This window comes from Pteropus medius, unplaced genomic scaffold (assembly GCF_902729225.1).
Source record: "Pteropus medius unplaced genomic scaffold, Ma_sr-lr_union100, whole genome shotgun sequence".
Classification (NCBI taxonomy): Eukaryota; Metazoa; Chordata; class Mammalia; order Chiroptera; family Pteropodidae; genus Pteropus; species Pteropus medius.
The window spans coordinates 2509292-2524248 of record NW_024349519.1 but is presented as its reverse complement, the minus strand read 5'-3'; the positions used below and the strand labels follow the sequence as shown (position 1 = coordinate 2524248).

Here is a 14957-nt window from a genome sequence, read left to right as displayed (position 1 = left end):
AGGTGAACTTAACTGCCTTGCAGCCCAGGCTCTCTGGACTCTTCGATCTGCTAATCTGATCCACAGCCAAGAAAGGATTGTCTGTCTAGGGACGAGATCTAGAATCAACTGAGAGGTACATTTTTAATCACTGGTTACTTTAATGATTAAGTACTTTCCATTTTATTTTAAGCATTAATTTTGCATTTCTGACCAGCCTTTCTTGGCATCCTCATTCCTTGGGCACTTACTGTAGGAAGGAATCACCACTCTAGCCCACTCCACCCCACCTCACTTAACAGCCTGAAGAGACAACCGTTATTTCACGAGAAGGATTGATAAACTACTAAATCTCTAAAGTACCATGGAAAGAAAAAGTAGGTTGTGAACAAGAAAGGATGCGAAACATCTGTTGTATGTACAATCTTGTATGTTGTGGTTGACCACAAAGGCTTGGCATCAGTTTTGACTCCCAGCTTTGCTTTTTATAAAATGGATGACCTCGAGCAGATGACTCAATCTGCCAAACTTAATTTTCGAATGTGTAAAATGGAGAAAGAAAAAAAAATGAACCAATTTCATAGCATTCTTAAGGGGAATAAATAAGTAAGCAGGTGAAATGTGTAACATGCTGTTGGAGAGGGTACTAAATAACATTACCGAATAACCAGTTAAATTCGTGTTACTAAGTTAAAAATTTCGTTTAACTGGAAAACTTCCTTAACTACTAAATCCCATTCCCACAAAATGCCGAGGTGGCTCGAAATAACAATAATTAACATTTGTATAGTTTATGGAGCATTTCCTTTGATTTCCCAATTCACTCTAGGATAGTCAGTACTGAGCTGTTGACTTATTTTTGTTCCTGACGGATTAGAGAGAAGCTGAGAGCTCTGCGGGATATGACAATACAAAGAGAAGCTCACAGGTCCAAACTTAGAGCTGAAGCAAGGAAAGCAGGAGTTGGGAAAAGCCTGGTGTCAGAAGTTAGTTCGTGCGTCATTTTCCGAGCATGGAATCCTGTTCGGTCAGCTTGCTCACCTCATGGACCTTGTCCCTTCTCCTGGTCCCAGACCTAGGGTTTAAAACTGGGGAAATCCTCCATCCCACTGATAACATTAGAGCAGTGGGAATCCAGATCTTCTAGATCCCTCTGAGAAACAGTGTAGATGAGAAACAAGGCTGAGACTGGCCCTTAGAATCCCAATTTTAAATTAAAAAACTCTCCCCTCCCACAGAAACACTACTGCACTTAGTATTCAGGTATTACATTGTTAACAACAACGATGATAAAATAATATCCATTTTAGAAGCTCTCTTGTGTCATCTCCTTAGAGGAACATAGGGATCATCTCTCCCATTTAAGGATGAAAACAGGTGAAATGAGCACTGGGGGTGACAGAAACCCCAGCCTGCTGATTCAGCTTAATGTTTGCTGGTTAAATGGGCTTTTGTGGCCATTCTCGGAGACAGAATTTTCAGAATCCAACCTGTTCATCAGTTGAAAGCAATTTAGTCATTATTAGCTCTCCATTGCCCTTCCTTTTCAACCACGGAGACTTTTTATTCCACCATTGGTTAGAATCTAGAGTAGTCAGCATGAATATAAAAAATTTTGAAACACGAATATAATTTAGTGTAGCATTGAGTTTTCCATTTACACATTAATAGAAATTAGCTTAGTATGATGCAAATTGACCTAAGTTGACTTCATACCTTCTCTCTTTTCTCAAGAAAAATTTAAAGCTGTGCACAAAACATTGTTTTGTTTTTGAACAGAGAATAAAAAGGAAAACAACATGCAAATATTTTTTCTAGATAAGACTATTTTTTTTCCTCTTAATTTCAACAGATATTTATAGCTAAATTTAAAAGCTCAGACTCTGGAACCATATTTCCTCCTAAAGGAACAACAACAACAAAAAGTCTTAAACGTACCTAATCAATCAGAAGATTCACTGTCAGTAACAGACTGCTTCTGCCTTCCCCCGCTGAACGACCTTGGGCTATTTACATAACCTCTTCCAAGCCTCAGTTTATTCATCCATAAAATTAAGATAATAATAGTTCCTACCTCATTATATTGGGAGAAGAGACTAGGCCTGGCACAGAGTAAATGTTCAATGAATGCTATTATACATAAAATACTGGGCTGTGAGGAGTACAAGGATGGGTGAAATCCACTTTTGCCACTCAGAACTGGTATATACTAGGGTAGAAAGAGACTTGGGCAGTTAATTATAGTACAAAACAGAACCACGTGATAAATAGAGGCATCTGCTAGATGAAGGAGAGATTTTTCTGTCTAGGAAAATAGAGAAGGCTCGCAGACAGAATTGCATTTCAACTGGGTCTTAAGGAACCGAATTTCAGTAGAGGAAAGGATTAGGGAACTTTCAATGCTGAGTTGCAGTGCAAACATAAGAGGTGAGAAAAAGCCCTCTGGATATATACAAGCTCTATAGTTCACCCACAGGCTTTGGGGAGATGCATAAAAGGAAGGATCATAGCTGAGGTTAAAGAACAAAGTTTATAAATGCAAAACATTGGAGTTATGCTAGCATATCAAATGAAAGTGAAGATATGAAATTTGAAAACCGAGACGATAAAATTTTATGTGAGAAAACATAAAGTAAAAACAATACCATTTTAGAAAGTGTTTGAAAGTCAAAGATTTTCTTAAAGATTAAGAATAATTTATAGAAAGCAAAAAAGTTAACCGTAAAATCTAAAGCAAAAGTGAAATTGGTCACTGCGCTCAGCTTCCTAAAACATATTGCAACATCTTCCTCTCTAAAGTATATTTTCAAGAATTATATCTTAATTTTTATTGCCAAGAAATAGTTGAACTGTTCTATATCCAAGCTATCATTCAAGGATTTTGATGTTTTCAGAATAATGGAAACAGCCATAGTCGTGAAAAATAAAAATGACTTGATCCAAGCGTTTCAGAAGCAGAGTTTATTTTCACCTCATCACCAGCCAATGCTCTCTGAAAATGCACAGCAAGAATATGCTGCCATCATTCCCACTGAGGACCAATATTTACCTTTAGGAAGATCGTTCAAAGGTCACAAGATTATCTTAGGAATTCAGCCACAATTCGATGGGAAGATAAAAGGGCATCTAGAGAATTTAGAAGTGATAAGAGGCCCACAGAGACTAAATTACTCCTCCCCGCTCCACCCGCCCCACCCCGGAACTTTTTTCTACTCACCTGAATATGTCTGGAACTCTGAAGACAAGTTTGGGCTAGCTAAATTTATTGAGCACTTAAAAATGTCCCAGACCTCACGCTAACGACTTTACGTATGTTCATTTAATCCTTACTTCTTAAGAAATCTATAGTGTTATTCTGAAGTGCAGAGGGATTACTTAACCTGCTCAAGGTCTCAGAGGCTAGTAAATAGTGGAAAAGGATATAAACCCAGGGGGTTGACTCCAGGGCCCACCCTCTCAGCCACAGTGCTTTAATACCTCAATTCGATCATCTGCATACAAATGGTAATTGGCAAGGGGACCATATAATTTGTTTGCATCTAAACTGGGATGTGGGGGAAGCACTATTAATTATGCTGAGAAAATAAGGGTGAACCATGTGACCATCTTATTGACTGACCCCATGAGCGTGGATGAATTTACCGAGGGAAAGAATGTTGAAGAAAAGAAGAAAGGAGCCGATCAGTGGGCCTTGAGAAAGACTAACTTTTGGGAAATTGCCAGAGAGGGAGAAACTCACAAAGGATACTAGGGGAGGTGAGGCAGGCGACGGAAGGTGTCAGACGCCCCAGCTGTTTTTCAGAGGGGTGTGGTCAGCGATGTCCCTGCCCCCAGAGCTGGGAATGCAATAAGGACCATGAAATGGCCATTGAAAGGAACAACAAGGAAATCACTGGTGATTTACTGACAAACATTTCTTCAGTTTGATGGAGTTGGAAGCCAAAGTAAAGTAAAAAAGGAGTGAGTGGGAGGTGAGGACCCAGAGACAGTCAGAGCAAACAAGTCTTTTTAAGAAGTGGCCTTGAAGGGGAGGCAAAAGATAGGACTGTCCTGGAGGTGGAGTCCAAGAAGTTTCCTTTCTTTTTTTAAAAAAGAAACTAGAATGTGTTTGCATGCTTAAGGAGCCAGCCAGAGGAGCCTGAAGAAGGTGGACTGCATAATCATCCCTTCTCTGGGGGGACATCCTGGAGCAAAAGTCCTGAGGCGATAGGAAGACAAGCCACCTTCACAACGAGGAGGTACAGCTCTGCCGTTGTGGGAGAGAAGAAAGGGGAACTTCGGGTTTGAGGATTTGAGGGAGGGAACTAAGCAAGGTGCTTGCTGTCTGTGGACTTGGCTTTTCTCTAGAGCCACCTCAGGGAGGGGTTGCCGTGGCGGAGGGTTAAAGGTGCCTGATGAACGGCAGGCCCTGTATTAGGCCCCAGAGAGACTTCAATAGGCTCTCTTTTCATCTTCACTGTTATTCAGTGATGTAAGTGATATTGTCCCTTTATGACCCAAGAGGAAACCGGCTCAGAATGTTGGACAGCCAACCCAAGAGCACACAGCTGTTCAGGGCCAGAGTCCTAGTCTGACTTCAGTCTCCTGGAAGTGAAAGCCAGGTCACTGCTTTCTGGTATCTTTTCATTGGTGTTAGAGAGTAATAGGAAATTAGCAAATGTACTTTAAATAATGGTTCGAGACCATACTATGGAAGTTTGTCATAGTCATTACATGATTGAAATCATATTTTGTTTATGTGAATTGATTTGATGTTTTACTTTAAGATAGCCTTGTGTAAAAGGTTTTCTTTTTTTTAAAAAAAGGGGGCTATTTGAATAAAGGTCCCATAGTTTATTTTTTGTTTTTATAAGAGAAGTTACTTATATACCAGGTATTCTGAACCCCCACCTCATTCATAAAGGATGCCATTCTTTCTGCATTTCTTTCTATAGTTCATAGGAAATTTTGTTAGACTATTACTATGGGAAAAATATATTGACTTAAGGATTTCTAAACTTGATAATTTTTAGACTCTTAAAGTGTGTGAAATTCTTGTATTGATATTTTATTCCAAAAGAGTCACAGATTTAAGATGGTGGCCCAGAGGGATGGTACAGACACAAATTGGATATCTCCACAGAGATTCCTGCCTCCACAAGGAAAACCTGTGGTTAAGTGGAGCCCCGTTTGAAGATCACTAGTGCTGTTTCAATTTTCTATTTATGTCAGTGTATCTGAGGTTCTACACGTGGTATGTGAGGACTAACTGAATAGCCAAGTTAGAAATATGAGCCACACGCTGGGGTAAGTTTGAGTGACTTAGGGGTGGGGTAGAAGAATCATGATAGTTGTTGGAGGTGTGAGTCAGATTTGCAGAATGACATCTGTCACAGCCCCAGATAGGTACAGGTGTTCTCTAAATTTTTACTGAATTACTTAATGGGCTGCGAAGCTGAGGCCTGTTTTGGAGGTGAGGTTATTTGAGATGGGAATTGGAATTGGTTTCTCCGTTGGCTTTTTGGAAATAATTTTTGTTTCATTATTTACCATGTACTTTCATGTTTGTTTGTTTGTTTTTAAAATTTTGCTCCTAAAACCACTTTTTAGAATAGTAGGCCTGCATTATTTTCCCCATTTTCAGGTTATGTACAGGAGTGAATGTTAACTGAATTGACTAAAATCATCCCCCATCCACAGGCCATTCATTAAGCTTTCCCAAAGAGAAGTTTGAATTGTTCGCTTTTGTTTTTTCTTTGAAAACTTTACATGAAACGCAGTTTAATTTTTGACAAGTTTAAATTCCACTTAGAAAACTAAGCAAATGCCAAGACATAGATAGCTAAGTTGTAGAGTTAAGTTCATGAAAAATAATTTATTTTCTTATTTGTACCATCTATTGTGTTAAAATTTAAGGGGATCTTGTAAAGTTCAAAGTATTGATTTGATCACCAAAAATGCAGTTACAAGGAAATGAACTATTTATATTCTCAGTATAATGTCACATCATTAAGATGGTTAGTCGTATGCAAGGAACTTCTAAACTAGTTACAAGTACTCCCTACAAGTAATCGAAACAACATCTAATTGTTAGTGATTACTTCTGATTTAAGGCTTCTCTGCAAGGTCTCTGGAGCAACTGGCCTATTAAATGTGTCACTCTTCTTGTAACTAAAGATCAATAAGAAAAGAAAAAAATATTAGCCTAATTTCTACAACACTTCGATTAATGAAAAACAAATGCTATGTGTTTGGTTTGTGGTAGTTATAAAGCAGTAGTAGTCAATGATTTATAAGTCATGGCTTATGAAACTATTAAAAAATTAATTATCCCTGAACAGAAATCTAAGTAATTTATTATAGTAGTAGCCATTATTAATGCATATTTCTGACAGAGCTTTAGCCAAAAGCCAAATTTTACATTGCAAACAGAAAAACATGGCACTTATAATTACGATTTGAGGAATCATCATGCAACTCTTTTCAAAAACTGGTTTTCATTTGATGTTGGAATCACAGATTGCAATGATCGTCTGTATAACCTTCTCTCTCCCCCTTGGCCTTCCCTTACAGGCTTTGGTGCTTCATTTACATACATCAATTCTAGCTGCTAACTCTTCCTTTGATATTTTTACATGTCCACTTCCACAGTTGTCCTCTTGAGAAAAGAGACTGCGTTTTTATTCTTACTCCTTCCACCAAGCACCATATCTGGTTCTCAGAGATCTTGAATGAATGAATGAATGAGTGAATGAATGAATGAGGCAATCTATCTATAAAACAGCTACCAAAACTAATAAGTGAGTTTAGCAATTTAGAAGCAAAGAAAGAAGCCTAGGCTAAAAAGACCATTGATCTGTTTTCAAACCTCTTTTTTGTTTCAGTTTTATAGAGAAAAAGAGCTTCGAAAATAGTTACTGACCCTTTTTTTAAGATGAGAGAAGATTTAGCTCTCCAAATTATTCTCCGCTTCCTGCCTTAAAAAAATCCTCTCCCCCTTTTTTTTGGTTGTGTTTTTTTTTTTTAAATGTTTGGCGTCTTAGCTTAAAGATTTCTTTCCCAGAGCGATAGTCCTGAGGGTGTCAATCCTGCTAAATTGTGGCGCCCTTTATCAAGAATTTCATGAATTTCCTTTCACTTTCAGCTTCTCACTGGAATGCTTCTTCCCAGTCATTTTCCCTTCCCTTCTTTTCTATAGTCTTATCTGCACGTTCCACTGCAGATGAGCAGTAAGAAATTCTCAGGTGGACATTTTTGCCCCATTTTGGCTCTAAGACCTTGGAGCAGCACCTGAGCGGGTTAAGTTCACTAATCAGGATACAGGGCAGCCAGAATACCTCAAACGCCATGAGGCCCAGGTGTAGAGTTTTGTTTTGGTTATTCTAAAATCCAGATCTCTTAAGTTTGCACGTCTCTTGCTTGAGATTACCATATAGGAGGAGAAAAATATACTCTTATTCACACACACCCCACCTCCACCACCTCCTACCCCCCTCCCCCCCCCCCCCAACACACACGCACACACACACACACACACACACACACACACACACACACACACACAGCCAAATAGATATGGACCACCTCTCCTAGGCAGGCAGAGTAAATGGTTGCCAGCACACCAAAAGACCCTTCTCCTGCCTGTCCCCCTGATAGGAGCCAAACTTTAGGATTCAGAGTAGCATGCAAGGGATTCTGGTCTAAAAGAGGTCTCCTACAGAGACAGATCTTGGAGTCAGTGGTTTTAAGCCTTAGCTCCATCACATCAATATCCTTTCCTATAAAAGGGGAATAATAAGCATTATCTTATAAATAGGATAATATTTGTAAGGCACCTAGCATCCAGTAGCTATTCAATAAATATTAATTTTGTTTTATTCAAAATCTTCCACTTGGATCATCTGATTCGATCTTCACAGAACCCTGCTAGACAAGCAGCATCTTTTTACAGATGGCTAACCTGGTGTTCTGAAACTTGCTCAGTAATAATAAAACTCTTATCCATGCTTACTACTTGTCATACATTGTTTTGAACACTTTACATTTAATATGAAGTGGGTACTAAAAGTCTCATTCAATAAATAAGGGAAATTAAGGCAGAGAAAGGCTGAATAACTTGTCCAAGGACAAAGAGATAGCAAACAGAAGAGTTGGGATTGAGACCCAGAGTGTGTGGCTCCAAAAGCAATGTGTTTTTCATCAGTATGCTTAGGTGCCTCCATGCCCCACTGCTTTTTTAAGTAATGGATTTGACTCACATCTGTGAGTCCAAGTCTAGGGTACTTCACATCCAGAGAAGAAATCCATTAGGCCAAGTTAGCAAAAATAGCACTGAAGGAGACAGCACTAGGTTATCAGATCTGCCAGCCTTGAAAAGAGAACTCTAATGGCAGGGGTTATGTTCAATACCCTAGGGGACTAGGCACAGAATATGACCAGAGTGTCAGCCCACAGAGGAGGGCACACAGAGCTGGTGGCATAGGAACCCTGGTAAAAGTTCTCCTCTGCACCTTTATACTTTGGAGACTTAGGTTTGGGGTAAAGAAATTCTGTTCACAAAGACCCATAAAAGTCCACAGCCCTTGTTCATTCTGTTTTCATGGCACTTAGCACTCTCTACTTTCTGTTACAGTTATCAATGAATATTTCTGACCTGCTCGTGAAGGAGAAGATCAGGTTTAACTCATTTTATATACCCCATGTGGAGCATTTAGTAGGAGCTTAATAAGTGTGAGTTGGATAAATAAATGATGATAAACAAATGAACATGACCGCATCCCAAAGGGATTTGGAGTTTGCTTTAATTAAGTTTCATTTGTTGCACCACAGTGAGCTAAATCCTATTTTTATGCTTTTTTTTCTGATAGCAAAAAAACATTTGAATGGAGATTCTTTGGGGGAAAAAAAAGACAATATTTTCAACTGCTCTCTTAGGGCAACTCTTACAGTCTACCAGTTTTCATGTTTTTATTTTTGTACTTGTACCCATTTAAAACCACAAATAGTATATAGCTTTTAAAAACTGAATGTTATTTAATAATAGCTATCTACCCACACCTATTAAGATGTTTACTAATGCATAAAAGCCTACGAATTTCAAGCCACAGTGAATTTTAACAGCTTCTGTGTAAGTACGCAGTGAGTGCCATCCTCCTCTCCATCTGAGACGTGTTAGTATTGAAGTATGTTTCTACCTTTTATTCATTAGTGAATATGGCTGTAAATGGCAGCTTGCAATAAACTTCATCTGAAGTTTTGAAGAGGAGTTTAACTTTTAACATTTTATTCAATGTGCTGAGGAGGAAAGAACATTTCCTCTACCCTATCAGGTTCGTTTTTGGGGCCCTGTGACTAAACTAACAAAAGATAGGTTAGCAGAAAAAAAGGCACACAGTTTTTATTAGTATTTATGTGCACTAGAGTTCACGGAAAAGAAATGAAACTCAAAGGAGCAGTTAGATTCAGAGGCTTATATACCATTTTAACAAAGGGAAAAGGGTTTGAGCTTCAAGGAATGATAGATCGTGGGGACGTGACTAGGAAATATATGGGGGAACTGATGAAAATCTGGGCTATTTCAGTAAGATCTCTACATATAAACTCATCTTGGTGTTGACGACTTTCTGCCTTCTACCTTGACTCTTCTCTCTGGTGGGAGAAGGGGCACCTTCCTCTAAGGGGAATTTATACACTGCTTTTAGGCAGATAAGGGGAGTGCAGAGAACTTAACTGTGGCTGTTGATTCTTCCGCTCAAAACCATCCTTATGCCAAAATGGCATATTTTGAGGTGGCATAGTCTGATCTCCTTCAAATGGAAAGCAAAGAATATTACAGCTGAAATTATTTCACGTGAATTATTTCAAATTTTATTTCTTTTTTACAAGCCTTATTAGTAAGCAGCAGCTGCTTCCTTGTTAAAGAAATCCGTTTTTATAACGTTTTCTGACCTGGCACATGTACTCCTCCTACCTGCTGCATTTCATTGAATTTTTCCTATGTTGTTAAAAGTAATATAAGATTACATAAGGTATATTTACAAAAAAGGGAGGAAAGCAAATCATCCATAATCCTACTGTTAAAGACTATGTTTTTGCATATATTTTTCAATGTTATCTATGCATACCTATATCATATGGGGCACACATGTCAGTAAGTTCTATAACAACATATCACAAACATTCTCCATACTTACTCCCAGTCCTCATTATTTGGCAGCTGTGAAGTTTGCCTGACCATTCTCTAGTTGTCAGACATCTGGGCTGCCTTCCCAGTGGTGGATTGTCCTTCTAGCGGGGAAGAGGGCTGGCCAAGTTGGCCCCTCCTGGCTGGTGGAACCTGGGCCTCCAAGAGCCGCAGGCAGTTCAGTGGTCAAGTCCCAGGCCTCAGCTGAGGACGGGCCACGCAGGGCTTCTGGCTCCAGGCTCCCTCCTTGTTCTCTCTCTCCCCACTCCCAGCCTTAAGGTGGAGTTCCGTCCTGCTGGCTTCCAGGGCCAAAACTCCATTCCTAGTCCCGAGTCCTACCCACACAGCAGCCCTGCCGAGAGCGGGTCCCTCCCAGCTACTCTCTCCTTCTGTCCTAGCTATCTGCAGACCCATCCGTGTTCAAAGAAAGGAGCTAGGCCGCTTGCCCTGGGCGTCATGGTCCACCTGCTGTCCTCCGAAGTGCGGCAGCTGCTCCACAACAAATTCGTCGTCGTCCTGGGAGATTCCGTCCAGAGGTCCGTGTACAAGGACCTGGTGCTCCTGTTGCAGAAAGATTGCCTGCTCACTCACAGACAGCTCAAGGTCAAGGGGGAGATGAGCTTTGAACAGGATGAGCTGGTGGTCGGAGGCCAGAAGAGCCCCATGCACAACCGCACCAGCTACCGCGAGGTCCGCCAGTACTGCTCCGGCCACCATCTGGTGCGTTTCTACTTCCTCACGCGCGTCTACAACGAGTATGTCCAGGGCGTCTTGGAAGAGCTGCAGGCCGACAAGCACACCCCGGACGTGGTCATCATTAACTCCTGCCTCTGGGACATCTCCAGGTACGGACAGGACTCCGTTAGGAGCTACCGGGAGAACCTGGAGAACCTGTTCCGGCACCTAGGCCAGGTGCTGCCGGAGTCATGCCTCCTGGTGTGGAACACGGCCATGCCGGTTGGCGAGAAAATCACCGGGGGCTTCCTCCTGCCGGAGCAGCAGTCCTTGGCCCTCCGCCTGAGACTCGGCGTGATTGAAGCCAACTTCTACAGCTCTGCTGAGGCGGGGAAGCACGGTTTCGACGTGTTGGACTTGCATTTCCACTTCCGCCATGCGGAGAAGCACCGGCAGGGAGACGGGGTGCATTGGAACCAATACGCGCACCGACAGCTCTCCCAGCTCCTGCTGGCCCACGTGGCCGATGCCTGGGGTGTGGAGCTCCCCAACCGCGACCCAGTGGGCAAGTGGATCAAGGCAGGCCGTGCGACAGGAGAACCTGGCCTGGGAGTCGAGAGGCAGGCCCAGGCCAGCAGAGATCCACAGGTCTTGCTCCCGACCCCATCGTTGCCTCCCCGTAGGCTGCGCCCCCTGCTCCCGCTCCCAACTCCCCGCCTACCCCTGCCCCCACTCCTGCCCGCACAGCCCCGACCCATTTCCCCTCACCCAGTGACGTCCCCCCAGTTCTCGTTCTGTCCCCAAGATACCTATTTTTCTTCCGACCATTCTGTCCAGTCAGATCAGTTCTTAAACTATTTCCATTCAGATGTCCCCTCATCTACCCAGACAGGATTTGACTTCGAAGGTGACTTTATGTTTAGTCCCCAGCCGCCTAGGCCCTCCTTCCCCACACCTTATCAGCAGTGGGCCCCTGTGGTTCATAGGGGTTTTCCCCGGAATCTACCTCGTGGCCCCTATGTGCCCTGGAGACGGCGACCCAAATCTCACAGGAAGCGGACCCCAGCCCTTCCAGAGCCGAGACCTCATTAGACTGACTGGGGCCTTTTTCCTCCGCATGGATATGGGCTGGACAGATCACCTCACTCTCCCTAAACGGACTGATCTTGTTAATGTAAGCCATTGATCCATACTTGGACTTTTTTGTTCTTTGCTGTTACTTGCAACGGCAGAGAAGAGCAGTCTGACCCGATCTTGTTGGCTATGGCCTCTTCCTCTACTCTCTAGGGGTGACCACGTGTTATTCCTGCCTCCCCACTCCCTATTCTCTGTCATTTTGTAAACATAAAATTGAAATAAAGAAGTGGTTTCACAAAAGTATTTGTGGGTTTTGTGTGTGTCTATATTTAATGGTGCCTCTCCTTACCATTAAACAATTGGCTTCATAAGAGCAAGGACAATAGTTGCTGAATGAATAGTCGTGGCATCTACTTGGTAAACTACCCAGAATGAATTTGTCTAAAATAATCGAGAGTTTCCATAAATTTGAAAATCATTGTAGCACATTTGAAGCATATTGCCGAAGCAGTATCATGATGACATTCAAGGACTCTAGAAAGGTAGTGACTGCATGTCAGAATTTGCCAGAAGGTCCCAGCAAAGTCAGGAGTGAGATCTCTGAACAATCTAAATGTTCTAATCCACGGGGGAGACTAGTGCACCAGACCGTGTGATTTGGCGTCATCAGCCTTCAAGATGAGGCAGTTGCCTTCTTTCTGGATTTCCATTTCCCCAGTAAGACAAAAGGAGCATTTAACTGCTGACGTGAGTAAACTGATGCATTTAGTATTTACGTTCCTATGAATAAACCAATAAACTGCCATTTTGGTTTATAGCTCTCTCGTGAGTTAAGTTAATATGTATTATTCTTCCTTAATCTGATCTCCCTTGATGAACCACGGGGAATGAGTTCTTAGATATACAGTGCTGAGGACCTAACACTGAGTCAATGATGACATCACTCTTACAGATTAAATTGCACCAATTACTTAAAATCCTGTTTCTCACAGATGGGTAGAAGTGCAAGTAGACTCAGGCAGGGACAATCTTTTCCTCCCCAGGTATGTTAATTTCCTATGGCTGCTGTAACAAGTAACACAAATTTGGTGGCTTAAAATGACACATTAATATCTCTATAGTTGTGACGCTTCAAAGTCTAAATCCATTACCCTAGAGTACAATTACTATGTCCTACACTATCCTACATGATCAGGCTTCTGCCTGCCTCTGCAATGTGTATCTTTTTTAAAAAAATATTTTATTGTGGTAAAATACACATAACATAAAATTTAACATCTTAATCACTTTTTTAAATAAACAGTTCAGTGATATTAAGTACATTCACATTGTCGTGCAACCATAATCTCCTGGAATTCTCTTCATTGTTCCTTATGCTTTCATAGGACTTCTTACTGTTCGTAGAACATGCTAAGCTCTTTTATAACTTGGGCCTTTGCACTTGCTATTCTCTATGCCTAGAACGTTCTACATCCCCAACCTGCTAGTTCTTTGGACATGTAATTCTTCATCCTTCCATCCACACCTCCCAAGTCACCTCCTAAGAGGTCTTCCATTGTCATTGAGTCAAAAAGTACAGTTCAGGTCTATTACAGCACTCTTTACTTCTTTTGAACTGCAAACCCTGCTCAGTAGTGTCTTTAGTAGTTGTTTGTTTGTTAGCCTCTCCAACTAGAATGTAAGCTCTATGAATCTTGGTCATTATTGAATTCCCAGCGGCTACTAGCACAATGCCTGGCAAAGAAGATGTTCAAGTATATTTACTTGAGTTAAATATTCAAGAACATAATTAATTCATATTGTGTACTCAAGTAAGAAAGCGATTTATATTAAAATCGAGCTGTATTTGATTACTTTTCTTAAGAAAAGGTCTACAGAACTCTCCCATAACTTTACCTAAGTCATCCTGGGTGGTTAATGTCCCCTAGACCATCCCACTCCCACTAGGGTAAGAGCCTGATAGCACTTGAGTGGGTGCTTGCATTTAATTTCATACATATCCTGGCCTTTATCTTCCACCTTAGAGCTTTCTTCTTTGCTCATTTTTTCTATTGTCATCCTGCTCCTTAAATCAAGAAACCTAGCAATGCAATCAAGCTATTGTCTGGTAAAAAGAACCAAAATTATTCAAAACTTATGAGAGAAATTATTGCTTTTTTGTTAAGACTTAAAATGCAGGTCTCAAACAGCCTATCCTCCAGCCTCAAGAAATGACGGCACTCAGAGTTTTTTATACTTGACTCATCTCAAGTTTTCTGGAAAAAGAAAAAAAAGTGAAATTAAAGATTAAATTGACATTATCCAAGCAGCATAGGTTTCTCACAATATTCTTTCTATAATAAACTATGTTACACCAAAGGCTGAAACTTTAAAGCTGTAACTATATTTTTTCCATAAGTACAAACAAAGCAAAGCCCAGCACTTGAAAACAAGTGGAATCTGACATGCTGCAATGGGAGCGGAGTCAGCCCCCTCTCCCATGTTATTCATGCAGGGCCCTAGCATTGACTCCAAAGGCAACATTACATTCTAGAGTTGTACGCAGTAGCAGCTCCATCTCTGACAGCTTTGTGTTCATGAATTCTGCAAAGACGAATTGTTTTGAAAACTTAGATCGTTAAAACTCATGTCAGAGAAAGGATTTACTATTGTTTTAAACTATTTTATGTATGTTTTTATAAACTGTAGAAACTATTCTCATCCCTACAACTTCAAGAAAGTCTTCTGTCTCTGTATGCTTAATTTATAGATATATTTTTTCATAAGACTTTATCCACTAATCTTTAAAGAACCATTTTCTAAAACATATCCCTTGAGCCATGATCTTTATTCATGCATTCTATGGGCAAAGATTCATACAAAAGGATTCATTCTACAATTGCCTCATGTGGGAATTCACAATGAGTTTTAATGGATTAGATGCTCTGAGAAGTTCTGCATGAAATAAACTTGATTAAATGTGTTTAACCAAGCATTTCCCAGATTTATTTAACCACAGACCATTTTCATATGCAACATCTTTTAAAACATGTTTTGAGAAATATTGTTCTAGAAAATACCAGAC

At 40.8% G+C, this 14957-nt stretch overlaps 1 protein-coding gene across 21 annotated transcripts in view; it reads left to right on the top strand.

Moving 5' to 3' along the window:
- Window positions 1-14957, top strand: part of PCED1B (PC-esterase domain containing 1B) — a 193269-nt gene that overhangs the window by 95349 nt on the left and 82963 nt on the right. For 4 of the 21 annotated variants that reach the window (XM_039882203.1, XM_039882207.1, XM_039882206.1 and 1 more), the window contains 2 exons: window positions 4101-4217; window positions 10540-12196. The exons of 9 other annotated variants lie outside the window; for them this stretch is intronic. In XM_039882203.1, coding sequence (XP_039738137.1) covers window positions 4101-4217; window positions 10540-11908 — 1486 coding nt within the window. In that variant the 3' untranslated portion in view covers window positions 11909-12196. 8 more of the 21 variants (XR_005657182.1, XR_005657183.1, XR_005657174.1 and 5 more) reach the window with 5 other exon arrangements.